The sequence below is a fragment of the Loxodonta africana genome, chromosome 7 (assembly GCF_030014295.1).
Source record: "Loxodonta africana isolate mLoxAfr1 chromosome 7, mLoxAfr1.hap2, whole genome shotgun sequence".
In the NCBI taxonomy this organism is placed as follows: Eukaryota; Metazoa; Chordata; class Mammalia; order Proboscidea; family Elephantidae; genus Loxodonta; species Loxodonta africana.
Genome location: NC_087348.1, coordinates 4,591,963 through 4,618,622, shown reverse-complemented (window position 1 = coordinate 4,618,622; position 26,660 = coordinate 4,591,963). Strand labels below are relative to the sequence as shown.

Sequence of the window (26,660 nt, the reverse complement as noted above, 5' to 3'; positions counted from 1 at the left end):
GCCGGTTCCTGGTGGGCGGGGGGAGCCCCACAGCACACAGGGTTTTCTAGAAGATTGAGGCCTTGGTGCGATCCCGAGATTCTGGACCCGGACGCAACGGTGGACGACGGGCCTTTGGCCCTCCCCATTTAAGGCTGGGCTCAGGTGGACACAATGTCGGTCACAGACACGGGCTCAGATCCTGCCCGGGACACCCGGCTTGGTGATGGGCCTTGGGCAGAGCCTTTTGCAAGGAGGGGGACAAGCTTAACCCTCGCTGCTGACTACACGCCTCCAGGCTGGGCTCAGAGCTGAGCAGCCTTTCAGCCCTCCACTCCCGCCAGGGCTCAGTGCTCTTGCCCCTGAGGCTCTCCTAGGCACCCTGGGACTCCTTAGGTGACATTTAGCGGCCCCCCCGCCCAAGGCTCACAGTCAGCTCCAAAGCCACCCAGCACTGTAGTGGCCCTGGGTATGCTGCACCCTCCCCAGTGCCCAGGCTGGGGTCCCATGGCCGACGCAGCTCTGTTTTCTGGAGACCTTTGAAGAGGCCCCAGGAGCTCTCTAGGCCTGCGACCTACAGACGCCCCACTGCCTCCCCGGAAACCTTTCCGAGGGCAAACAGTTGGGTTCGAGTGTGTTGGGGGTGGGGTCGGGTGGATGTTAGTGGGGTCCCCTAGACAGCGGAGGGGGCTGCTTCCAGGACACCGTGGGGAGCTTACCTTTATCCACTAGTGAGAGGCCCAAAAATTCAAAACAAAACAATGTTAGATAAGCTGAGAGGACAAAACGGCAAAACAGTCCCAGAACCCTGAGCCGGCGCAGAGGCACAGAGGCGTGGAGCACCTGCACGGCCCAGGAGGCACAGGGGCTCCTGCTGCCATCCTCGGGGCAGAGGGCGGGAGGGGGCCAGGGTCGAGAGGAGACGCGCACACAGGGTGTCATGCACCGCATGGCGGGTGGTAAGGTGGCGGCAGGTGCTCGGGGAGGTAGGTTCCGGGTGGGCGTGAGGACAAGGGCGCAGTGCAGGGCAGGCACACGGGGCGGCAGGCTCCCGGACCAGGGACACTGGGGCGGCGACGGGCAGGCGCATGGGGTGGCAGGCCCCAGGCGCGGGGACACAGGGGTGGTGGCGGGCAGGCGCACGAGATGGCAGGCTCCGGGTACGGGGACGCAGGCGCCGCACAGGGTGGGCGAAGACGAGTCTTACCGAGCTCCTCTAGCTCCGAGGTCATGGACTTGGAGCGCAGGGTGAGCGCAGTGGTCGGAGCACGCTTGGGCGGAGGGGGAGCTTGACGGACAGAGAGACAGAGGGTGAGTGCCCTGTTTCTCATCCCCCACATCGCACCCAAGCTTCTAGGAGCATGGGGGACCCGGCCCCCAAGCCTGCCACTCTCTGGCCCAGGGTGGCGGGGGGGGGGGGTGCCAGCCAAGGTCAGGTGTGCCCGGCCTGGGTGTGCCAGCAGCAGGGCTCTGAGGACTTGGTCTCAGGCAGTCACCACACACAGGGGTGTCAGGGTGGACATGACAGGCATGCTCAGACAGCAGACCTCTCAGGCCGGGCTCTCTGGGCCCTAAGGGGGAGCACAGGCGTGTCCGCAGGGAGGCCTGTCCAGTGCACTGCACCTGCAGTGACTAAAGGTCCAGAATGTGCCGGCAGCCTGTGCAGCCTCGGCCTTCTGCACAGCCTGTGTGGCCCTGAGCTGATGCCCAGGCCAGTCTGCCTCCTGTCAGACTGGGCACAGCCCTCCCCGTATGGCCCTGAGCCAACACCCAGGCCACCCCACGTCCTGTCGGACTGGGCACAGCCCTCTCTGCGGCCCTGTGTTGCTGATGCAGGACCTGGAGGAGGTCCCGTTGGCTTCCCTGCTCACAGCTCACACCGCCAGCCCACTCACGGCCCCTCCTCAGGTAGCCCGAGCCCCTGTGGGCTGGGGTGGGACACACAGATGGAAAGGAAGAACGTGCCACTGCGGCCTCTTCCCACCGCTGGGGCCTGTGGGATGGCAGGCTGAGCCCGGAGCCCCGCTGAGCACAGCTGTCAGTGTCTGCACCTTCCTGGGGTCTCCCTCTCTTCCTCCTCCGGGGAGACTTCACCGACTTCCCCCACAAAGGGAGGTGGGAGGATGTCCACCTGGGCCTGCTTTCGCAGACGTGGGGGCTCTGCTCACAGGTCTAGGGTGGCATGCTTAGCGGACAGAAAGGCCCTGACCCCACAGCCACCACCACCCACTGCCAGCGGTGTGTGGAATGTGTCCTGCAGGGACCCGAGCCGTCCGCACAGGACCGCTGGGACTGAGAGAGTGAGGGTGGCAGGAGACTGGGGGGGAGGGGGTGACGCACCTTTCTTCCTGGCTGTGTCATCCGGGTCCAGATTCCGGGTGACCGTGACCACCTTGAGGACCAGGTGGTTCCCCCCCTGGCGGATCATGTTCACCACCTGCCTGTGGCCCACCTTCACGACGTTCTCGTTGTTGACCTGCGAGAAGACGGGATGGCAGTATCAGCAAGGTGGGCCCAGGGCAGAGAAAGCAGCCACCCTCGGCAACCACGGGCGAGCTTTCAGGCAAGGAGAGCACACTTGGGGACAAATGGAGACAGTGAGACCGCTGCGTGTTTGGTACCACCCTGTCTGTCTGTCTGTCATGCCCTGGTGGCTTGCACGCTGCTGTGATGCTGGAGCTACCCCACCGGTATTTCTAATACCAGCAGGGTCACCCAGGGTGGACGGGTTTCAATGGAGCTTCCAGACTAGGAAGAAAGGCTGGTGATTTACTTCTGAACATGAGCTAACGAAAACCCGAGGGATCACAATAGGACGTTGTCTGATACAGTCCTGGAGGATGAGCACCTGGGCTGCAAGGCGCTCAGAACACATGGCGGCTGCGGCCAGGGACTGGAGCACACCGGAGACGTGAAAACGGCACAGGACACTGAGCTGGAGTTGACTCGATGGCAGCTAACAACTACAACATTTTGGGGACTTTTGGGGAAACCAGAGGGGTGCCATTGCGGTTGTCTCTGCTGCATAAGCACGGCTGGAGAGGCAGGGGGCAGCCGGACGAGGTCGGGGGAGGCCGGGCACGAGGCAGTGGTCGGCAGGGCGCTCTGCAGGGGCCGGGAGGGAAGGACCGGTTCTCGCCTAAGCCGGTGATTCTGTGAGCAGGCCCAGGGGCGCTTTTCCTGCCAGCTCTGTGCCAAAAGCCCAGCAGGAAGCTGGCAGCTCCTGGCTGCAGTGGCTACAGCTTTCCTTTCTGTTTTCACAGTTAAGACATGGCACTTAATTGCTTCTCACGTATTTGGGGACACCACCACACTTCACCGCCCATTCCTCTGGCCCAGCTTCCCCGCTGAGGCCAGAGGAGGATAAAACCTCGGCCGACAAGGTGCTAAGAGGGCCAGTCCTCTGCCCTGCCTGCCACAGCACCAGGGGCCCCTGCGGTCACGGGCTCGGGATCCCCGATGCTGCCTCCCCCAAGGTTGCTGCCCCTGAGTTCTCAGAGCTCTCTGCCCCTTCGGAGCCCTGACTTCCTCTGCCTCACTGTCCCCGCTGTGGCAAATGCTACCGACACGGACACACACACGGACTCAGGGTGACACCGTGAGGCTGCTGAGAGGCTGGGCTTCAAACCCCGCACCTCAGCCCTGTGCCCAAGTGACTTTCTCATCTCACAAAGCTCAGCCTTGGAGCCGCTCAGTCCGCACCCCATCTCTACCCGTGATGGGCTGAATGGTGTCCCCCAAAGAGACACGTCCTGTCCCAGCCACCCTGTTGTTTTAAGCCATCCAATGTGTGGTCATTTGTCATGGTAGCCCAGGGACAGTCAGACACCAGGTTTGGATCAGGGTTCCCAGACCTTGGGCTCCACGTTCTTGTCATGACACTGGGTGTCCCACTGGCGGCCAGGATAGCAGGTGGACAGCTTTGACGCCTCGGCCCCCACTCAGGGCTTGTGGAGCCAGGTCACCATGCCCTCTACGTGGCCGGCGTGCTCACTCTTGCCACGCGTTAACCCAGGGGCACGCCTTAGGCCCCCAGTCCTGTCACTTGGCAGCTGTCTGTCTGGGTTCCCCCGAACAGAATGCGACTCCTCCTTCACTGATGTGCCCCCCGCCCCTCCCCACCCCATACAGTTAGCGGGCTGGGTGCCAGGGAAGTTCCACGGAGGCAGATCCTTCTGGAATCCGATGCTCTGTGTTTCCATGGGATGCTGCCTTCTGCTGGGGGCACCTCTACGAGGAGACTCCTGGGCTGAGCGGAGGTGCAGGCAGAGGGCTGGGACTGCTGGCCCTTGCGGCCATGCTGGGAACCCCCCCCCCATCCTCCTGAGTCTCCTGTGCGATGGGCATTGGTCCAGCACGGAGAGGGGCGGTGGGCTGGAGAGCCTATTTCCTCTGAAGCACAGAGAAGACATTGTTGCTTCTGGGGGAGGGTGCTGTGCTTTAGGAAAGGGGTCACCGAAGGAATGAGGTGCTAACGAAGGGTTCTCAGCACCACCCCTGCCCCAGCCCCCTGCAGTTACACATATCACCCCAGGCTTGAGGTGGGTGGGGCAGGAAATGCCTGGCAGGGGACCCAGGAGTGGTATTTTTTTGTTTTGGTTGAAGGGAAGCCAGAGGGGCAGCCGAAGGAGCAGGCCCCAGGGCCTCAGTTCCCCCAGATCTGCAGGGATGCCAGACATGGCTTCAGGCTGCCCATAAGCCCCAGGCCCCAGCAGATGCTGCCCTGTAGTCCCAGGGCCATGGCCAGTCGGGGCCACCTGGGCAGGGGCTGCAAGGGGGACACAGAGCAGGGAGCAGAGGTGCCCTCAGTGCAGACTGTGCAGTGAGCCCACAGCCCTCAGGATATTTGTACAGAGCGACCCATCCCATCCTGTCCTGTCCTGCAGGAATTCTGTCAAAAATCCTCACCTTTCAGCCAGAGCCCTCATTAGGCTCAGGAGTGTGGGTCCCTTGGGCTCTGTGAGAAGAGAAGGAGAAGGAAGAGGAGAAGGAAGTGGGGAGGAGGGAAGGAGGAGGGGAGGGGAGGGGGAGGAGGGGAGGAAAGGGAGGGGGAGGAGGGATTAAAGGGGAGGAGGAAGAAGGGAAGGAGGGGAGAGGGAGGGGGCAGGGGAGGAGGGGGAAGGAGAGGAGGGGAAGAAGGGGAGGGGAAGGGGGAGGAGGAACAAAGGGGAGGAGGGGAGGGGAGAAGGGGTAAGGGAGGAAGGGGAGGAGGGAATAAAGGGGAGGAGGGGGATGGGGAGGAGGGAAAGGGGAGGGGGAGGAGGGAGAAGAGAAGGAGGGGGAAGGGGAAGACGGGGAAGGAGAGGAGGGAGAGGAAAAGGGAGAGGAGGAGGAGCCATCCTCCCAGGCCCCATTTCTATCTCCAGGTGCTGATCCTGCCTCCCTCCTCCCTCCCAGGGCTGAGGGAGCCCCTCTGCAGGAAGAGGGGTGCTTTCCAGGGCAAGCTTTAGGACTCCACCTCCCCCACCTCCAGGAAGACCATCTCTGCCTTGGGCATCATGTCACGCAGGTCCCGGAGTTGGGGTTACCAGGAGCCGCTCCCTGGGCCTGGGTGCACAAAGCTGGGTGCCAGCACTCCCTGCTGCCTCCCCTCCCTGTCCTTGGGACCAGACAGGCCACCCTTGCCTGATGGAGACAAAGCGGTCACCTTTCTGGCAGAAGATGGGCTTCTCAAGCAGCCCCACTCCCTCTGCTCAGGGCTAGCCCCCGTCCTAGGCTTCACTCCGTCCACGGGGACCCCCTTTGCTTTTCATTCTTCCCCTTCAACCTCCCCTCAGCCACGCTGCTCCTGAATTCTTGTCCTACTTTGCAAAGTACATGCACTTTGGATGGATTTCTTGCTGAAAGCAAGACAGATGCCAAGGTCAGTGCCGCAGGCTGTGCAGGTAAGCACTTTCACAGCCAAGGCAGTGATGCCAACTGGCATTTTCTGTGGTGTGTATAGATGTATTGCTACAGAAGAAGAGCTGGGCAAATGCATGGGTCCACTGGCTATGCTTCAACTGGAAACGACTGGAGGCAGGATGGGAAATACATTCTCCTTCCTAGTGCAGTGGGGACAGAAAAGACACAGAGTGATGCTTTAGAGCATCCCAGACTTTCACCTGCAACGGGACTTTTGAACCACCTGCAGTCCTTAACACAGATGCTCCAAATCACTCATGCAGTGACAGAAAGCACAGAGCCTGAGTAGGTGAAGTGCTTGCCCTTTCCTCATCTGCCCGGATTGGCAGCCTGAAATTTCATGGGGCTTTTGTGCCTTTTGAAAAACCTCAACCTGCAATTCTGGCACTCCGCCACCAGGAGGCAGTAGGTACCTTGGTCACTTGCCACATTTACAGAATTCAAAGGTGGCCTGAGCCAAGTACTCATGGAGATGACGGCCCTGGAGTAGAGAGAAACTGTTCACCAAACCCAGATCCAGTTAACTATAAGAAAGAGTAACACGTCTTTCCACGCAGCATCCTTACATACCATTTTGGGTTGAATTGTGCCCCCCCCCCCCCAAATATGTGTTGAAGTCCTAACTCTTATTCCTGTGGGGGAAGATCCTTCGGTGATGTGAACAGTTTGCACTTGGTTACTAACTTGAAGCACTTACTAATGAAGATCAAAGACCAGCCTTCAGTATGGATTGCACCTCAACAAAAAGAAAACAAAAATCCTCACAACTGGACCAATGAGCAACATCATGATAAACAGAGAAAAGATTGAAGTTGTCAAGAATTTCATTTTACTTGGATCCACAATCAACACCCATGGAAGCGGCAGTCAAGAAATCAAAAGACCCACTGCATTGGGTAAGTCTGCTGCAAAGGACCTCTTTAAAGTGTTGAAGAGCAAAGATGTTACCCTGAAGACTAAGGTGCGCCTGACCCAAGCCATGGTATTTTCAATCGCATCATATGCATGTGAAAGCCGGACAATGAATAAGGAAGACTGAAGAAGAATCGATGCCTTTGAATTGTGGTGTTGGCGAAGAATATTGAATATACATACCACGGACTGCCAAAAGAACGAACAAATCTGTCTTGGAAGAAGTACAACCAGAATGCTCCTTAGAAGCAAGGATGGCGAGACTGCATCTGACATACTTTGGACATGTTGTTAGGAGGGATCAGCCTCTGGAGGACATTATGCTTGGCAAAGTACAGGGTCAGCAGAGAAGAGGACGACCCTCAACGAGGTGGATTGACACAGTGGCTGCAACAATGGGGTCAAGCATAACAACGACTGTAAGGATGGCGCAGGACCGGGCAGTGTTTCGTTCTGTTGTGCATAGGGTCGCTATGAGTCGGAACTGACTCGATGGCACCTAACAACAACTAACCTAAACCTAAAGGTTGGCGGTTTGAACCTACCCAGCAGTGCTGAAGAAGAAAAGCCTGGTGACCTGCTCCCACGAAGATTCCAGCCAGGAAAACCCCGTGGAGCAACTCTACTCTGTAACACACGGGGTTGCCACGGGTGGGAATCAACGGGGTGGCAGTGACGGGTTTGGTTTTGTTTCTTTCTACCTCTGGATGTAACCCTGTTTGGAAACTGTCTCTCTTTTGTTATGTTAATGAAGCCATACTAGAGTTAGGGTAAGTCCTAAAGCTAATCACTTCTGAGTTATAAAAAGACCAGGAAAGACACAGAGACACTCTCACTGGGGGAAGACAGATACCACGCGAGGACTTATTTACAAGCAGGGAAGCCAAGGACTGCCAGCAGACACCAGAAACCAGGACAGAGGCCTACAGAAGCAATCAACACAGCCAAGACCTGATTTAGGCTTCTGGCCTCCACCACTGTGAGAAAGTAAATGTCTGTTCTTTAAAGCCGCCCACTTGTGGTTTTTTCTGTTATGGCAGCCCTACCTGCTAAGACACACAGAGACATGGAGTCCCTTACGGGGCAGAAAGACCACAGCCCCATCCAGCGAAGGTAACCCAAGCCTGGCATGCTGCCACAGCTCTGCACATGTCTGTGAAGAAAGGAGACACATGCCTGCCTTTGCACAGTTTTGTAGTTTCCTAAATAACCTTCTTCTTCCATTGAAATCATTATTTAAAATATCAAGGTTGTTATGCACACAGTTGGCAGCTGCAGCGTCGTACAAAGCTTGTTAGAAAAAACGACAGCATCCCACCACCCAGCTCCATGTCTCGCTCCCAAAGCCTTCAGCTGATTCCTTTCACATTCATCACTATATCTCTAAACAACCTTATACAGTGTTGTTATCTGATGTTTCAGTTTCAGACACTGTCTGTGGACTTGTTGTTAGCTGCCCTCGATGGATGGCGAGCCCACGCGTGACAGGATTAGACCGCTGTGATCCACAGGGTTTTCACTGGCTGATGTTTGGGAGTCGGTTGCCAGGCCTTTCTTCCTAGTCCATCTCAGTCTGGAAGCCCTGCTGAAACCTGATCAGCACCATGACAACTGACAGATGGGTGGTGGTCATGCATGAAGTGCACTGGCTGGGAATCGAACCTGGGTCTCCCGTATGGAAGGAGAGGATTCTATCATGGAGCCACCGCTGCCTCATCCGTGACTTACCACTATGGAAAAGAATGATTCAGCTCGGGGTTTTGCAACAGTGGCACTGTCGCCATTTTGGTCCAGATAATTCTCTGTTGTGCACGTGGTGGGCTGCACGTTGCCCTGTAGGATGTTTAGACTCACACCTGGCCTCCAGCCACTAGATTACAGCAGCGCACACCACTCTCCACTCCAGGCTGTGAAAACCAAGGCTATCTCCACACACTGCCAAATATCCTCTGGGGAGTCAAAGTCATTCCTGGTTGAAAGCCACTAATTTAGCCCTTTTCCTTCCTCTCCCGACCCCACCACACGCTTTTCTAGTCTCCCCATCCTCCAGGTAGAGTTATACCATCTTTTTAATTAGATGAACATTCAGCACTTACGTTACGACTATGTGATGTCTATTCATTACTAAATCATAGAGTAGTATGCTATGATTACCCTTCCTGTACAGCGTTTTGTTTTCCATGGAGCAAAGTAATTTCATTTTGTTTGTTTATTGGTTTAATTTTCCATGTACTTAACAGTAATTCAAATCCAAACACTTCTCCAATTACGTAAACCGCTTTTGAAAATCTTCAGATATGTTAGGTGTTTCGTTAAGTTTGTCTTCTTGAGTAAATCTCTCCAGGGTCTTCGGATCTGCACCGAGCCACCTGGATCCAGTGTTGTCTCTGCCTGTTGTCTCCCTTACTGTCATCCTCAGGATTCCTTTGATTTCTTCTTGTGTTGGATCTCCTGATTCCTGGATCCCATATTTGTCTGTCTTTCTATCTATCAATCTGGCTTAATACCTTATTTTTGGTAGAGCACATTCTCCAGTATCTTCCCAAGAAAAGGTGCTTGGAAGATGACTTTTATTTTGAGACATAGCCTATCTGACAAATGCTTCATCCTCACATTTAATTGGTAGTTTGGCTGGGTATAAGATTTGAGGTTGGATGGTAAGGCAGAATAAGCTCTCAAGACCAACTCTCCTGCAGGTAACAACTATAAGGTCTGGACAAAGCACAAAAACAAAACAAAACAAAAATTATCTGAAGGCTCCGGAGTGAACCAAGGCAGGCAGATTTTGAATGGGAGTTGAAAATTCAAAGAAGGGACTGGCAGATGTGAATTACCCATTTTTGCAGCTTTGGACCATGAACAGAGAGTGCTCTTTCTGGCTTAAGAAACCAGAGGGCAGAAGGACATGTTAATTACAGAAGAACAGTGATTTGAATAATTGTGGACTTTACGTCACAAACTATGGGGACAAGAAGACAGTGAAGAACATCTTTAACGTGTAAAAGTAAAAAAATTCTCAACCCAGAGTTTGTTAAGTATGGCTACAGCTGCCAAAAAAGTGAGGGGGGTCCCAGAAAAGACAGAGCCAGAGAAATGGAGCCCAGCTTCAGTGTGTAAACTCTGCCCATGTCTCTAGCTGACATCTAAGTGTGCATCACAGGGCAGACTCAAAATGGCTTGCTGATAAGGCTAAAATCTTTGAGCTGAAATTTGAGCTGCTGCCACTGCAGGCTAGAGTTTACCGTTTGAGCTGAACAAAGCTAATTATTAACTAAAACAAAAACATCAACACTCATCAAAGGAATATAACAGTATTCAGAGTTGCTGCAACATAACATTCACAATATTCAGAACACAATCCTAAATAACTCGAGCCCAGAGATGACCCAGATGTTGGGATTATCAGACAATGACTTTAAAGTAGCTATTATAACAATACACTACTCAATTTGATAAAAATATACTCACAATGAACAAAAGATAGGAAACCTTGGTAGAGAAAGAAAAAAAAAACGTTAAAAAAGAACTAAATGGAAAGTCAGAATTAACAAGTACAATTTTATCTGACATAAAAAATGTACTCAGTGGGCCTAATGGAAGAATGGAAATGACAGAGGACAGATTTAGTGAATCTGAAGACAGATGGAACTTATCCAATCTGAAGAAGAGACAGAGAAAAGATTGAAAAAAGTGAACAGTCTTAAGAACTTGTGGGACAATATCAAAAGGCCTAAAATATGGATAATCAGAGTCTTAGAAGAAGAAGACAGAATAGGTCAGAAAAAATATTGGAAAAGATAATGGCTGAGAGATTCCAAAATTAGGTGAAGAGCTAAATATACAAATTCAAGAAGCTCACTGAACCTCAAAAAGGATAAACATGAAGAAAACCATGCCTAGGCACATCACAGTTAATTTGCTGAAAACCAAAGATAAAAAGGAAAGCAGCCAGAGAGGGATACATGATTTACAGAAGAACAATGATTTGAATGATTGTGGCCTTCGTATCAGAAACTATGGAGACAAGAAGACAACGGAACAATGACTTTAATGTGTGAAAGTATAATAACTTTCAATCTAGAATTTGTTAAGTTTGTCTTTTTGAATAAACCTCTCCAGAGCCTTCCGATCTACTCTGAGCCATCCAAACTCAGCGTTGTCTAGGCCTGTTGTCTCCAGGCAACAGTGAAAATACCCTTAAAGAATGAAATCAAAATAAGACCTTTACAGGTAAATGAAAACCCACAGAATTTGTTTCCGGCAGACCTGCGCTACCAAAAATGATAGAGGAAGCTTGTTAAGGTAACAGGAAATTATACAAGATTTCCAGAAATAGCAAATACCTGGATAAAATGTAAAATATTATTTTCCCTCTTAATTTCTTTAAAATAAATATAAGTACTAAAAGCAAAATTACTAACACTGCTTTGTGGGGTTTACAGTGTGAGCAGATGTGATGACAACTGTAGCATAACGGAAGGGAGAAGTACGGCAGGTAGACCTGGGTAGCTGCAGGCTTCTGTATTTTGCAGAAGTGGTGCAATTGTAACTCGAAGTAAAGATGTGTGTGTAATGGCAGAGCCACCACTACAAAATAATGTAGAGAGGTACAGCCAAAAGCCAATACATAAATTAAAACGAAATTCTAAAAAAAGAAAAAGAAGTCAAATAATGTAAAAGAAGGCAGGAAAAGGGCGAACTGAGAAAACCAAACAGAGGCAACAAATAGAAAACAAACTGGTAGACCTAGATCCAATAACAATCATTACTTTAAAGGTTAAAGAAATGAGACTCCAATTAAAAGGGAGAGTTTATAAAAATGGATTAAAAATCAAGACCTACATATGTTGTTGAGACACTTTCAGCACAAAGACACAGATTGAAATAGATGGAAAAATATCTACGATCGGTGGGGTAGCTATATTAACATCAGATAAAACGGACTTCTACCACATTGAAAAACTGGCAATTCCTCAAAATGTTAAGCATAAAGTTACTCTGTGACCCAGCAATTTCACTCGTAGGTATATACCCAAGAGAGTTGAAAACATGTCCACACACAAACCTGGACATGAAAGTCCATAAGAGCGTATTCATAACAGCCAAAGAGCCAGGGTGGGAGGAGGGAAAGTGACCGCTGATGGACATGAGTTGTCTTTCTGCGTTGATAAAATGTTTTACAATTAGATTGTGCTGACGGCCGCGCAACTCTGCCAGTATACTAAAAACCACTGAATTGTACAATTTAAAAGGGTGGATTTTATGGTATGTGAATTATATCTTAAGAAAGCTGTTGTTAAAAAAAAAAAAAAAGCTTCAAGAAAAAGAGTATTAACCAGAAATAAAGAGTGACATTTCATCATGATAACAGAGGCAATTCGTAAGGGAAGACATAACAATCTTAAGCACTTACGCAACCAATAACAGAGCCTAAAAATAATAAAGCAAAATTTGACAGGACTAAAAGGGAGAAATAGGCAACTCCAAAAACAGAGTAGGAAAATTTAATGCCCTCTTGCAAATGGGTAGAACAGCTAGGCAAAAGGTGGAAAAAAGGCATAGACGTTCTGACCGACCGCATTAGCCTGATCGCTACTTATGGAACACCACGCAACTGCAGACTACAGAGTCCTTTCAAGGGCAGGCGGGACCTCACCAAAACAGGCCATATGCTGGGCCATAAAATTTTAGGTTGAAAATAATTTTCCTTCAGAATTTTGAAGGCTGCTCTGCATTTATTTTAGCTTGCAGGGCTCTGGTACCACTCACGTTTTAATCCTTTGTATGAACCCTGCTCCTCTCCTGCTCTGGACCCTTGTAAGATCTCTTTACTCCCAGTTTTCTCAAGTTTGCTGATGTGCCCTGGGGTGGCTCTATTTTATCCTTTTAACTGGGCACTCATGTCCTTCAGCTCTGGAAAAATTTCTTAAATTATTTCTTAAACACTTCCTTCCATTTTCTCTGTTCTCTCTTTCAGGAATTCTTATTTTTCAGATATTGTACCTTCTGGTCTAGTTCTTTCATATTCTTATCTTTTCGATTTTCTATATCTTTCTCTTTTCTGCTCTGTTTTCTGGGAGACAGAAATTTCAATTTTATCTTTAAATCCCTGTATTAAAATTTTCATCTCTGTGATAATATTTTTAATTTTAAGAGTTTTTTTTGTTGTTCTTTGAATGTTCCTTTAAACATAGCATTTTGTTCTTATTTCAAGGATGCAATAATATAAAATTATTCATAATTTTATTCTCCCCGTATAATCTTTTTCCTCTGATTTCTTTACGGTATGTTTGTTTTGGGCTCAGTCTGTATTAAATCTTTTCTCAAATGTCATGCTAAAAAAGTGGTGTATATTTCAGAGTGGCACCTAAAATGCTGATTTCTGTAATTTTGCCCCATATTTGATCAGTGGTGCTTCTTCAGGTTGGCTCTTGAACCCTTCTCATGAGAATTTGGAAGACATCAATATCTTCTGCATCCTGGTATGGCAAAATGTTTTAGGCTCTTGTGTTTATATGGACAATTTCAACTAAAATTTAGGACAGCAGAATTTTTGATTTCGTATTTGTATCTCTTTTTGCTAAAAATCTAGGTCCTAATGATATTAAGGTAATGACTTATTTACTCTATTTGTCATATATCTACCTACCTATCATCTCTCTCTCTCTCTATCTAATCCATCTCTCCATCCATATATCTATCTGCCTGTCATTAGATCGTTTCAGAATAACGATATCAATATCATTACCAGCAATATGATTACTGAAACAGCTTAAGATTTCTTCGTAGCTTGCAATGATACACACATTGCCACTTGAAGTAATTTCTGTTTGTTAAGCCATTGAATTAATTAATTCAATTTACAGTTATGGTCCATTACATTTATTTTGTTTTTGATTTTTAGAGATTGCTTTTCAATTTTGATTTAATCATGTTTTACATTTCTGTGAAATGTGTACCTAGTTCCAAAAGCAAAGCATCTACAAAAACAATTCATATTTAGAAAAGTCTTTCTCATCTTGTACCTCCCCGCCCAGTTCCTTTCCTTCTCCCTGGGGCACTGTTTAAAATTATTTTTTTCTTTTAGTTTTGTGGATTATCTTTCCAGCATAAAAAGGAAGAAGAAACAAGCAAATCCCTGTGTGTGTCTCCTCTCCCTCTTTCCTGGGTACGTGGAAGCATGCTGACACACCTTTCTCTCCCTGCATTTTCCACTTAACAACATGCCCTGGAGACAGCGCTGCGCAGTACAAGAGCTGTTCCTTTCTCCTGACTACAGGCGCGTGGTCCTCAGCCTGGAGGATGTGTGAGGATGGGTCTGCCCAGTGGATCTGGTGCTGCTTTGATGAGCAGCCACATGTGCATGTCTCTGTCCCCATTTTTCTCGGTGTGTCTTTGGGGTGCATTCACATAAGTGGTCTTGCTGAGTCTGATGGTTTCCATCCAAAGTTTCCATTGTCCTGTTTTTGGCCTCATGTTACCTCCACTACCAGGGGTGCTGGTGGACCGAGGCTCAGCCTGTTGGGGCTCCGGGATGCACTCCAGGTCTTTCCTTTTCCCATTGCAGTCTGGGAGTCAGTTTGCTGGGTCTCTAAGTCCATTCAAACCTATTGCCATCAAGTCAGTTCCAACTCGTGGCAACCCCGTGTGTCAGAGTAGAGCTGTGCTCCACAGGCTTTTCCCAGTGGCTGGTTTTTCAGAAGTGGATCACAAGGCCTTTCAGCTGAGGTGCCTCTGGGTGTACTCAAGCTGTCAACCTTTCTGTTATTAGCCGAGAGCTTAACCCTTGGTGCCACTCAGGGCTCCTGCTACCCAGCTTCCAAAGTCTTGCTGCTGCTGTCTCCTTTCCTAGTATCTTTGTCTTTAATATTTTATGCCCCTCTGAAAATGGCTGTCCTGCTGTTTTAATGGAGTTCCCGGAGGTCAATCTCAACGCATTGCTTCAAGCTGCCATTTTTGCTGGACGTCTCTAATTAAATCTCCCCAAATTAATTGATAATTGGAAATTCTGCACATGGGACATGAGTCAAAAGGTATAAGAAGGCACCAGACAGGCAGCTTTTGCCATCGCTGCCCAGGACCTGGGTTCCCTGTCCAGGGGCAGCTGCAGTCAGCGGCTTCTTGTGAGCCTTTCGGAATCATGGTGACCACGTACAGGCGTATGCACCGGAAGTATTCTGACATCATCTCCAAGCGTGCTTCATTCAAACTCAATCTTGTCTCCTTTGCCCCTCAGGAAGCTCCTTGACAACATATTGTCATCTGACACCCTTTGCAGGGACTCCAAGTCTTCCCAGACCTAGCTCTTTGAAAGCTCAGCCCCTCACTCAGCTGCCAGGGCCTTGCCCAGACTCCCACATGGGCCAGCTGGCCATGTGCTCGTTGTTATTGTTAGATGCCGTTGAGATGGTTCCGACTCATAGCGACCCTGTGTACGACAGACCACAACACTGCCCAGTCCTGTGCCATCCTCACAATTGTTATGTTTGAGCCCATTTCTGCAACCACTGTGTCAATCCACCTCATTGAGGGTCTTCCTCTTTTTTTTTACTGACCCTCTACTTTTCCAAGCATGATGTCCTTCTCCAGGGACTGATCCCTCCTGGCAACATGTCCAAAGTATGTGAGACGAAGTTTCGCCATCCTCGCTTCTAAAGAGCATTCTGGCTGTACTTCTCCCACGACAGATTTATGCATTCTTCTGGCAGTCCATGGTATATTGAATATCCTTCACCAACACCGTAATTTAAAGGGCCACTTCCTCTTTGGTCTTCCTTATTCATTGTCCAGCTTTCACATGCGTATGCGGCAACTGAAAACACCATGGCTTGGGTTAGGTGCACTTTAGTCCTTAAAGTGACATCTTTGGTTTTTAACACTTTATTTAAAGAGGGCATTTACAGCAGATTTGCCCAGCGCAATGCATCTTTTGATTTCTTGACTGCTGCTTCCGTGGACATTGATAGCGGATCCAAGTAAAATGAAATCCTTGACAACTTCAATCTTTTCTCCGTTTATCATGATGTTGCTCATTGGTCCAGTTGTGAGGATTTTGGTTTTCTTTATGTTGAGGTGCAATCCATAGTGAAGGCTGGGGTCTTTTATCTTCATCAGTAAGTGCTTCAAGTCCTCTTCACTTTGAGCAAGAAAGGTTGTGCCATCTGCATATCACAGGTTGTTAATGAGTCTTCCTCCAATCCTGATGTCCTGTTCTTCTTCAGATAGCACAGCTTCTTGGATTATTTGCTCAGCGTATAGATTGAATAGGCATGGTGAGAGGATGGAACCCTGATGCACACCTTTCCTGACTTTAAACCACACAGTGCTGCCTTGTTCTGTTCTGTTTAAGCTCTTTAAATCCTTGTAAGAATGCCCTTAGGAGTCTGTGAGTAGTGCAAACGGCTAACGCACTTGGCTGCTAATCAAAAGGCTGGAGGTTTGAGTCCATGCAGAGGCACCTCGGAACAAAGGCCTGGTGATCTACTGCTGAAAAATCAGCCATTAAAAACTCTGCGGAGCACCCAGCAGTCCCAGTCCTAGGTGTGCACCCAGGAGAGCGGACATCAGGGACACAAACAGGAACCTGTGCACTAGTGTCCGCAACAGCCAGAAGGTGGAAACAACCGAAATGTCCCTAAACAGAGGAATGGATACGCACGCTGCGGTCTGCTCAGACAAGCGGATGCCTCTCAGCCACGAAGAGAAACGAAGCCCTGATGAATGCCATGATGTGGGTGAACCTTGAACGCATCGTGCGGAGCAAAACGAATCAGTCGTGAAAGGATGCATATTGTATGATCTCACACGAAATAAGCAAATATATAGACGGCAAAGGTTATCAGTGGTTACTGGGGTGGGGGGCGGGGGGTCTATGCTTAGGGGCGTTGAGTGCATGTTAATGGTGGTGGAACGATTTGGAAAAGGGTAGGGAGAATGGGTGCACAATCTGAGGAATCAGTTCACTGAACGGTATATGTAGAAATTGTTGAGATGGGATTTATTTTATTACCTATATTTTTTACCACGATAAAACCTAAACGAAACCCTGTGGAGCCCAGTTCTACTCTGGCACACACGGGGTCGCCATGATTGGGAGCTGACTTGACGGCGACTGGATTTAAGGGTGTCCTTGGCCTGCATCTGCGTCCATTCGGAGGGTGCGTTATTCTCTTAGCTAGAGAGAGGAGAGAGGGGGAAGATGCAGGAGAAACGACCCGTCCCATCTCTAAAGAGGCCTCGGCCTGCTTTAGCCCAACCAGGTGACAGCCACGCTCAGGCTACTGTACAATTAGAGAAGCCGCCCAGGCCTCCAGGCGCCTTGTCCCCTCAATGCGGCTGCTGGTCCCCTCTTAGCATCACGGTTGCTCCTAGCAACATGCACCGCCCCCCAGAACCGCCTCTGAAAAGATGCTTGCACGCAACACCGGAAGGCGTCCAGCAGAGGGCGCCGTGCAGCAGCCAGCCCGCGGGCCCACCTGGAGAGGCTCCTCCAGGCAGTGAGGCTGGAGCGGCCCGAGGGCGCCTCTGCGTCCACGCAGGCTGGAGGGGTGCACGCAGGAGACGCCCCCTCTCCCCTCCGCGGGCGTCACCACCGTCCGGAGCCCCCTTACAAACGCACTCCCGGCCTGTGCGGTAGCAGGTGCTCCATACCTGTTTGGGACTACAGGAATAACGCCAGGGGTGGGAACGCTGAGGTTCAAGTCCCAGCTCGCCTGCTTCCTGTGTGAGTGACCTTGAACCAGGGCGTTATGGACGGGACTGTGCCCACAAAATATATGTACCCTGTAACCTGGGATGGAGAAGGGGAGAGCGTTGACACATTGCAGGGCTGGCAACCAATGTCACAAAGCAATCTGCGTATTAACTGTTTAATGAGAAATTAATTTGCTCTAAACTTTCACCTAAATCACAGAGGGAAAAAAAAAAAAAATGTACCCTGTACCTGTGAATGTGAGCTTGGAAATTTGGTGTTTTCTTTCGGTATGTTAATGAGGTCACACCAGAGTAGGAAAACAGCTAGCTGCCATGAGTCAGTCTCCACTCATGTCGAACCCACGTTCATTGGAGCAGAACTGCATTCCACAGGGTTTTCGACGGCTGATTTTTGGGAAGTAGATGGCCAGGCCTTTCTTCCGAGGCACCCCTGAGCGGACTCAAACCTCCAACCTTTCAGTTAGCGGCAGAGCTGTTAACTGTTTACTCCCCCCGGGGACTCCTAACAGAGTAGGGTGGGTCCTAAACCTAATCTTTTCTGAGTGGCGGCTTATAAAGTGGAGAACACACACAGAGAGACAGGGGAGAGAGACCCCATGTGACCTGATGACAGAGACAGACACAACCGCAAGCCCAGAAACACCAGGGATTGCTGGCAGCTACTAGGATCTGAAAGAGACAAAGCAGGACTTTCCCCTAGAGCCGGCGCCCTGAATTTGGACTTCTGGCCTCCTGAACTGTGAGAAAATAGCTATCTGTTCTTTAAAGCCATACACGTGGTGGTGTTCTGTTATGGTGGCCCCAGGAGACTAGGGCCCAGCTGCTCCACCTGCCGCACAGGAAGAAGGCCCACCGGGTCTCCACAGGTGGCTGAGTCGAGGACTGTGTGTCACACAGGGTAGGCAATGCGGGTGCCCCGCTCGGTCTATGGGGACCCTTGAACCCCTTGAAGCTCTTCTCTTGGGGTGTTGGGCTTGCAGGCTGGCCTTGCTAATTTGAGCAGGTTCTGCGTCCAGGTTTTTTGTATTTGGGCTACTCCTTGGCCAGACACTGGTTCCACCAAAAAACCCGTTGCCGTTGAGTCGATTCTGACTCATAGCGACCCTACAGGACAGAGTAGAACTGCCCCATAGATTTCCAGGGAGCGCCTGGTGGATTTGAACTGCTGACCTTTTGGTTAGCAGCCATAGCTCTTAACCACCCTGCCACCCGGTTTTCCGAAGCTGGCTCCAGAGCACAGGTATTTATCATCCGTGTGGCAGCGGCAAAGCTGCGCAGCTGGAGCCGAGCTGGGCCTACATTGGGGCTTTCACGGACTCTCGGCCCATTATCTTGTCATTCTCCAGGTGAATACCCATCATTTCTGTTCAAAGCAGTGGAAAAAAGTGTCCAATAGAGGCTAAGTCAGAAAGCCAGGATGGCCTTAAATAGCAACACCCTTCATCCCTTGTTTCTGAAAGGTGTCCCCTCCCCACAGTCCCTTCTCTGTGTGACCACCATTGGCTAGCGCCTGGTCCCCATGTGAGGTGTTAGGGATCAGGGACCCAGACTGAATACCTGGAACACTGGAGAGGACCTGGTCACATTTGCAGCCTAACAAAAGCAACAAAAGACAGAATCAACAAACTGGACTTCACCAGGATTAAACTCTTGCGGGCACTGTCTCAGTCACCTAGTGCTGCTGTAACAGAAGTACCACAGTGGATGGTGTCTCAGTCACCTAGTGCTGCTGTAACAGAAGTACCACAGTGGACGGTGTCTCAGTCACCTAGTGCTGCTGTAACAGAAATACCACAGTGGACGGTGTCTCAGTCACCTAGTGCTGCTGTAACAGAAATACCACAGTGGACGGTGTCTCAGTCACCTAGTGCTGCTGTAACAGAAATACCACAGTGGACGGTGTCTCAGTCACCTAGTGCTGCTATAACAGAAGTACCACAGTGGATGGTGTCTCAGTCACCTAGTGCTGCTGTAACAGAAATACCACAGTGGATGGTGTCTCAGTCACCTAGTGCTGCTATAACAGAAATAGCACAAGTGGACAGTGTCTTAGTCACCTAGTGCTGCTGTAACAGAGATTGCCACAAGTGGATGGTGTCTTAGTCATGTAGTGCTGCTGTAACAGAAATGCCACAAGTGGATAGCTTTAACAAATTTATTCTCTCACAGTTAAGGAGGCTAGAAGTCCGAATTCAGGGCACCAACTCTAGGGGAAGGCTTTCTCTCTCTGTCTGCTCTGGGGAAGGTCCTTGTCTCCTTTCAGCATCTGTTAGCCTGGTATTCCCTGGAAATCTCCGTTGTCTTGGCATCAATGCTCCCATGGGTCTAGGAGGCTCTCGGTACAGGGTGCCCGGGTCCAAAGAACATGTTTCACTTCTGGCTCTTCTTCCTTGGTGGTAGGAGGCCCCTGTCCTCTCTGTTCGATTCTCCCTCCTTCACCTCTTGTAAATAAGAGGTGATGTAGGCCACACCCCAGGGAAAGTCCCCTTACACTGGATCAGGGCTGTGACCTGAGTAAGGGTGTTGCATCCCACCCTAATCCTCTTTAGCACAACCTAATCTTGCCTCATTAACCACAGGCAGAGATTAGGATTTACAACACACAGGACAATTACATCAGATCCCAAAATGGAGGACAGCCACAGAACACTGGGAATCATGGCCTAGCCAAGTTGACCACCATTCAATCCATGGCAGGCATCAAAGGACAGTATATCAAAAAAGTGAAGAGATAACCTAGAGAACAGGAGAAAATATTTGGGAAACATATATCTGATAAGGGCTTAATACCCAGAATATACGAAGAACACCTACAATTCAACAACAAGCAGACAAACAACCCAATTAAAAAACAGGCAGATGACTTGAATAGACTAGTCACCAAAGAAGAAATAGCAAGCACCGGCCAGGATGTGAAGAAATGGGAATCGCTGTGCATTGCTGGTGGGAACGTAAAATGGTGCAGCCTCTTGGGGAAGACAGCGTGGTGGTTCCTCAAAAAGTTACACGTAGAATTACCAAATGACCCAGCAGTCCCAGTCCCCACCATATACCCAGGAGAAGTGAAAGCCAGGACTCAGACACGTACTGGTACCCCAGTGTTCTTTGCAGCACTATTCACAATAGCCAAAAGCTGGGTGTCCGTCCAGAGCTGAATGGATAAACACAATGTGGTCCGTCCGGACGATGGGACAGTGACGTCCTGATACCTGCAAGGACGGGGATAAACTTCCAACACGTGATGAACGAAGACGCCAGACACAAACAGACGGCTGCTGGATGAGCTCGCTACGTGAAGTGTCTAGAAGAGGCAAATGCAGGTAAAGCGGGGTTTAGCGTGGTTTCCCGGCACCGGGGGTAGGGCTGGGGATGCAGCCTAATTGCTGAAGCGGTACTGAGTTTCCGTTTGGGGTGATGAAAACCTTCCAGTAATGGAGAGTGGTGATGGTCGTACAGCATAGTAATTAATGCCACTGGATTTTATACTGAAAAATTGTTAAAACTGCATTTTTTGAGGCTATATATATTTTACCAACAATAAAATAAAAAACAATAACAAAACTTTTCAAGTTGGAAAGGAGTGACAGAGAGCTACCCGTCTCCCTCTCAGCCCCCACCCCTGGAATTAAAAAAAAAAGCAGGCAACGTATCAGGAGTGGAGGCAAACTGACGGGCTGTGCTCCAGGTCCTGTCGTTAAGCCTCACAAACACTCTAAGAAGGACGTGGTCACAGTATCCCGTTTTACGGACAAGGGATTGAGGCTAGAGAAGAAGCCCGCAGAGCATCCCCTCCCTACCAAGGTGGCAAACCAGAGGTCATGCCGCATCCCTGGGGAATGGAGGGACCAATGCCACCACAACAACTGGGAAGAACAGGAGTGGGACCTCCTGTCACACCCCCACTGAACGCACCAGTTTGGCCAGACGGACCCTAGAGAACAAAGTGGACCATCACAAACCTGGGGCCTCCGGGTGGCACAAACAGTTAAGCACTCAGCTGCTAACCAAAAGGGTTGGCCATTCAAGTCCACCTAGAGGTGCCAAAGAAGAAAGGCCTGGCAATCTACTTCTGAAAAATTAACCACTGAAAACCCTGTGGAGCACAGTTCTACTCCGACACGCGTAGGGTCACCTTGAGTCGGGGTCGACTTGGTGGCAACTGGTTTGATCATAAACTTTCCAGGCGGTGACATCGATTGCACCCTCCGATGTAATATCTGCCCTGGAGCAAATCGGGACGGCCTCTGGCACTTGGTGGGCAGCGATTACCATGTTGATACCCCTTGCTCCAAGCCAGCTTGCAAGGAACACCAGAAGCGGTTTGCTTTCACTTGGCAGGGCCGACAGTGCACGCACAGCCTTGCCCCAGAGCGAACTCAGCTCTCCTGCCCTCCGCCCTGTACCTCTGCCTTATACGGCCCACAGAGATTGCGATTAACCTGACTTCCCATAAACATCACCGGGTCCAGCATGCTGATGACACTGAGCTGACTCTGTCTGCTGACCGTAAGCCTGCTGCCGTCAAGTCGATTCCGACTCATAGCTGACGACCAGGACACAGCAAACATGTCTTATATGGAAAGTAGGGCGTGGGCAATAAATCCCACAAAGATTCAGGGCCCTGCCACTTCAGTGCAGTTTCTGGGAGTGCAGTGGTCTGGGGCCTGTCAGGACAGCCCTTCCACGGTGAAAGACATGAAGGAGAAAAAGGAGGAGGAGGAAGAGGAAGGTGAAGAGGAGGAGGAAGAGGGGGAGGTAGAGGAGGAGGGGGACGGGGCAGAGGAGGGAGAGGGGGAGGAGGGAAAAGGAGGAAGGAGGAGGAGCAGGAGGAGGCACAGTGGGCTCCTGGAATCCGGAAGCCGGCATGGACCACACAGAATGTACCTCCCACTCTCCCACGAAGTCATCTGTGAACTGCCCACCGGTCTCAGGCTGCAGGACTGGCCACTCAGCCACTGGACCACCTGACCCTGCAGGTCCAGTGGCAACACTGGCCCAGGTCTCCCTGCATGTCATCCTTTAATGCACCCCCACCCCGGCCCCTGCCTCTGACCTGGCCCTGCAGCCTCCACCACCCTCCGGGTCTGGGCAGGGCCCATGCAGGGAGGCTGCTGGCCCCAGGTCCCCGGCACGAGCACTACCTCCATTGACTCAGCGGTGATACAAGCCGACTCTCCACCAAGTTCCACCAGGGGCCTGCCCCCACTGCTCCGGCCCCAGGCTCCTCCTTTTAAACCCTTCCCAGCCTGGGTGCAGACCTAGCTGACCCCAGGTCGGGGGGCTGGTAGTCCTGCTGCCCAGAGATCCTTCCAGAACAGTCAGCCCACCCTGCTTCCTGTAGGCTCCGGGGAGCATGAGCTTGGGCTCAGGTGGGGCTGGTTAAAGTTGGGGACTCCTAGAGGGTCTGACTTTCCATGTGGCTAAAACAATCGTTTTGCTCTGAATTGCTAAAAAAGGCTCTCCAGCAGCCTGGCAGAGACTTGTCATTAAAGCTGGTGTGAGCCTGCGAGGGGCCTCATTAGCGAAGCCCCTGAGCAGTGGGGAAGGAGCAGGCCCCCGAGGCTGGGCTGTCATGGCCCCCTCCACCCATTGCCCTTCACACGCCTCACTGGGGACGGGCCACCCAGTTCTGGGGGCACTGTGATCCAGACACGGAATCTCAGAGGAGGGGACCCCTCTGATGGCTGGAGTGTCCGTCACCTGGAATCAGCTTAGCAGGAGGCCAGGGCTGCCAGGAAGCACACAGCAGGAAGGACAAGGGGCTAGGGGGTGCAGAGGGAGGACGGGCAGAGGCTGAGAGTCCAGGTTACTTCCTCCTTCTACCACCGACCAGCCTGAGCCCCAGCCTCTGAGCTCGACCTCTGGGCCTCGAGTTACTCATCCGCAAAATGGGTTAGTGATGGGGCGTGTGGGGCTGCTGAGGGGTAAACCGCTGAGTGCCGGCGAGAGTGCAGACCACATCTTAGGGGGGTTCCTCATCATTCCAGAGCAAGCCATCTCAACCAGTAAGACACGCAGGAGGCGGGACAGATGACAGCGGCAGGCACTGAACACAGGGCAGCGTCAGGGCCACAACTGTGGAAGGCTCCTCCCTGAGCCCGAGGTCCAGCAGGGGGCGACAAGCCGCACAGACCCCACCAGACACGTCCCCAGCCCGCCACCTGACGGCCAAGTTGGAAATAGGCTGGATGTGGTGTGTGGGCGAGCACTTGGCTTCGGGGCATGACTGGGAGGGCCTTCCCTCCTTCCCCGCCAGGAGTCACTGCCCAGCTCCCCAGCTCAGGTGGCAGTGCTGTGTGTGGGGTTTGCTCCCCCAGTGGGGGCAGGAGCTTCTCAGGCTGGGTCAGGAGAGGGGGCTGCCTCAGGGGTGGGCAGCTCTCTAGGCATCCAGGGTCCAGCTTCTCCTTGGGCACATGCAAGAAGGTTCTCGGCCCTCACTTTGCAGCCACGGTCCCCATTGCTCTGGGAACGGACACTGAGGGAGGAATCCACCCAGTGCTCTGTGGGGCAGGGCCCTCCCACCCATCAAGGAGGAGAACAGTGCCAACGCCTGGCCCCACAGACCCTTCTTCTCTGCCTCCCTCAGCCCTGCCCCCTGCCTGGAGAGGTCTCACAGGCCCGAGTAGGTTTTCCAAGCTGCTGCCTTCATCTTTGCCTCCCCACGTCCCTCCCGGTCCACATGGACTCTATCTTACAGCCTGGACGCAGACCAGGCCCGGCCCTTCTCACCGTCTTGGGGCGGGCGACCCCTAGAGCCTCGTCGGGGTCTCCCTGCCTTCCCCTCCCCACCGGAAGAAGCCGGCAGGTGGCTGATATGCACGGCCTTCTCATCCTAGACTCGGAGGAGGTCTCAGAGCGATGGCCGGCATCAAGCCATCATCAGGAGGGCCTGTCATGATCGGGAGTCGGGACCTGCTCCCTCGGCCATGATTGCAAATCAATACCTGAGATGGTTTCCAGGAAACCTCGAGTCTCCTACAGGGTTTGGTGGTTCCTCGAAAAGTTAAACATACAATCATCAAACCAAAAACCAGACCCGGTGCCGCTGAGTCGATTCCGACTCATAGTGACCCTATAGGATAGAGTAGAACTGCCCCATAGCGTTTCCAAGGAGTGACTGGTGGATTCAAACTACCCACCTTTTGGTTAGCAGCCGAGCTCTTAACCACTGCGCCACAATCATCATGTGAGCCAGCAATTCTGGTCCTCGGTCTAAACCCCAAAAGACTTGTAAACATACGTTCACACAGAGACTTGAACATGGGTGCCCACAGCAGCACTATTTACAACAGCCAAAAGGTGGAAACAACTCAGGTGCCCATCAGCAGGCGAATGGACAGACAGCATGTGGTCGGTCCATCCAGGCAGTGGAGCAGTACCCAGCCGTGAAGAGGGATGAAGCTGTGGTACACGCCACGACACGGATGAACCCTGAAGGCACAAAAGACCACAGAGTGAACGGCTCCATTTATATGGAGTGTCCAGGCAGGAGAGCCATAGACAGAAGTAGATTAGTGGGTGTCCTCGGCCGGGGAGTTAGGGGGAATGGGGAGCACCTGCTTACCAGGTATGGAATTTTCTTCAGAGGTGATGGTGCACAACATCGAGAACTCACTAAATGCCACCAGTTGTTCACGGCAAAATGGTTTGTTTTATGTTACATGAGTTTCACCTCAATTAAAGAAGTGTGCGTATTCAAGCGCGTGTCATTGCCCCCTGGGCCTGAACACGGAGGGAAGTTGAGGGGCTCATCCCTGGGGGTCTGAGAGGGAGGGAGAAGCAGCCCCTGGCCTAATAAAGGCCTCTTCCTGAGCCCCCCACAAAAGCAGGTCCCTTTCTGGGATTGCCATGGCTATTGTCACACCACAGTTTATCAGTACAAATTTACTACGATTTGTGGTTGACCCTGAGGCGGCCTCCCCTACTGGGTTCAGGAATAAAGCCGTGGAGGAGAGGCCAGAAGGTGAGGGGTGGCCCAAGGGGTCGGGAACCAGGGCTGGGCCCGATGCTCAGACAACCTCCTTCCACTAGACTCGGAAACGGGGTTCGGGGCCGGGGTCATCCCTTTTCACCAAGGCTTTGGGAAAGTCGCTGGCTGGGCTGAGCTTCTGTTTTCTCACCTGCAGAGAGGAGGCGCCCCATCCCAGCTGGGCAGGTACTTTGCAAAGGTGCGGCACCACCTGTCCACCTCTCCGCAGGCCCAAGGGATTTATTCTGCCCGGCTGCCTCCCCACTGGAGGGGGTGTGGAGAGGCCCAGCCCCAGGGTGGAACGCACCCCTCGCAGCCCCTCTGAGGACCTCAGCCCAGCACCCTCTCCTGCACACCCCCAGTCCCCCCACAAACAGAGACAAAGAAATGAACCGGGGCTGACACAAGCAAGTGCGCTGGACTCTCCAAGTGCTTTCTTGGGTGTTTTTAACTAAAACAAGCATGTTCAAAGCCCCGGATCCGGCAGCCTCCATCAGGGTCCTAGCACCAGGGCTCGAACCCACCACTCATCACAGCCCCTGCCATTGTCCTTTTCTCTCCTGTCATCAAAGCCAGGCCCAGGCTCCATGGGCAGCCTCGGTGTCTGCCAGGGGGTGGGGCTCTGACGGCTGCAGGCACCCCGGCCCCCTCTACCCTCCGCCAGGGTTGTGGGGAGAGAGGTCAGCTGCCTGGGGTCTGCACAACATGTGGAAATCACAGAAAGGAGAAGTCACGTGGTCCTGGGCCCACCCTCTCCACCACAGCCAGAGTCCAGCCCCAGAATCCAGCCCCACTGCCAGCAGCATCGACTCCGGCTCCTCCCCACGGCCGGGGTCCTGGCCCTGCCGCCGCTGGGCTCTCCCACCGTCCCCACGGCCCAGGCCCCGGCCCTGCCGCCGCTGGGCTCTCCCACCCTCCCCACGGCCCTCCCCACGGCCCAGGCCCTGGCCCTGCCGCCGCTGGGCTCTCCCACCCTCCCCACGGCCCTCCCCACGGCCCAGGCCCCGGCCCTGCCGCCGCTGGGCTCTCCCACCCTCCCCACGGCCCTCCCCACGGCCCAGGCCCTGGCCCTGCCGCCGCTGGGCTCTCCCACCCTCCCCACACTCCCCGCAGCATGCTGTCCCCTCGCTGCTCCCCAGACACGATCCCACAGCTTCTGTTTTGAGGGAGACGGAGGGCAAAT

General features: G+C 52.0%; 1 protein-coding gene across 2 annotated transcripts in view; it reads right to left on the bottom strand.

Moving 5' to 3' along the window:
• Positions 1-26,660, bottom strand: part of SHANK2 (SH3 and multiple ankyrin repeat domains 2) — a 571,155-nt gene that overhangs the window by 29,495 nt on the left and 515,000 nt on the right. For both annotated transcript variants that reach the window (XM_064287611.1, XM_003422618.4), the window contains 3 exons: positions 2,320-2,455; positions 1,187-1,267; positions 699-707 (listed from right to left, as the gene is read on the bottom strand). In XM_064287611.1, coding sequence (XP_064143681.1) covers positions 699-707; positions 1,187-1,267; positions 2,320-2,455 — 226 coding nt within the window. The remainder of the gene's footprint in view (positions 1-698; positions 708-1,186; positions 1,268-2,319; positions 2,456-26,660) is intronic.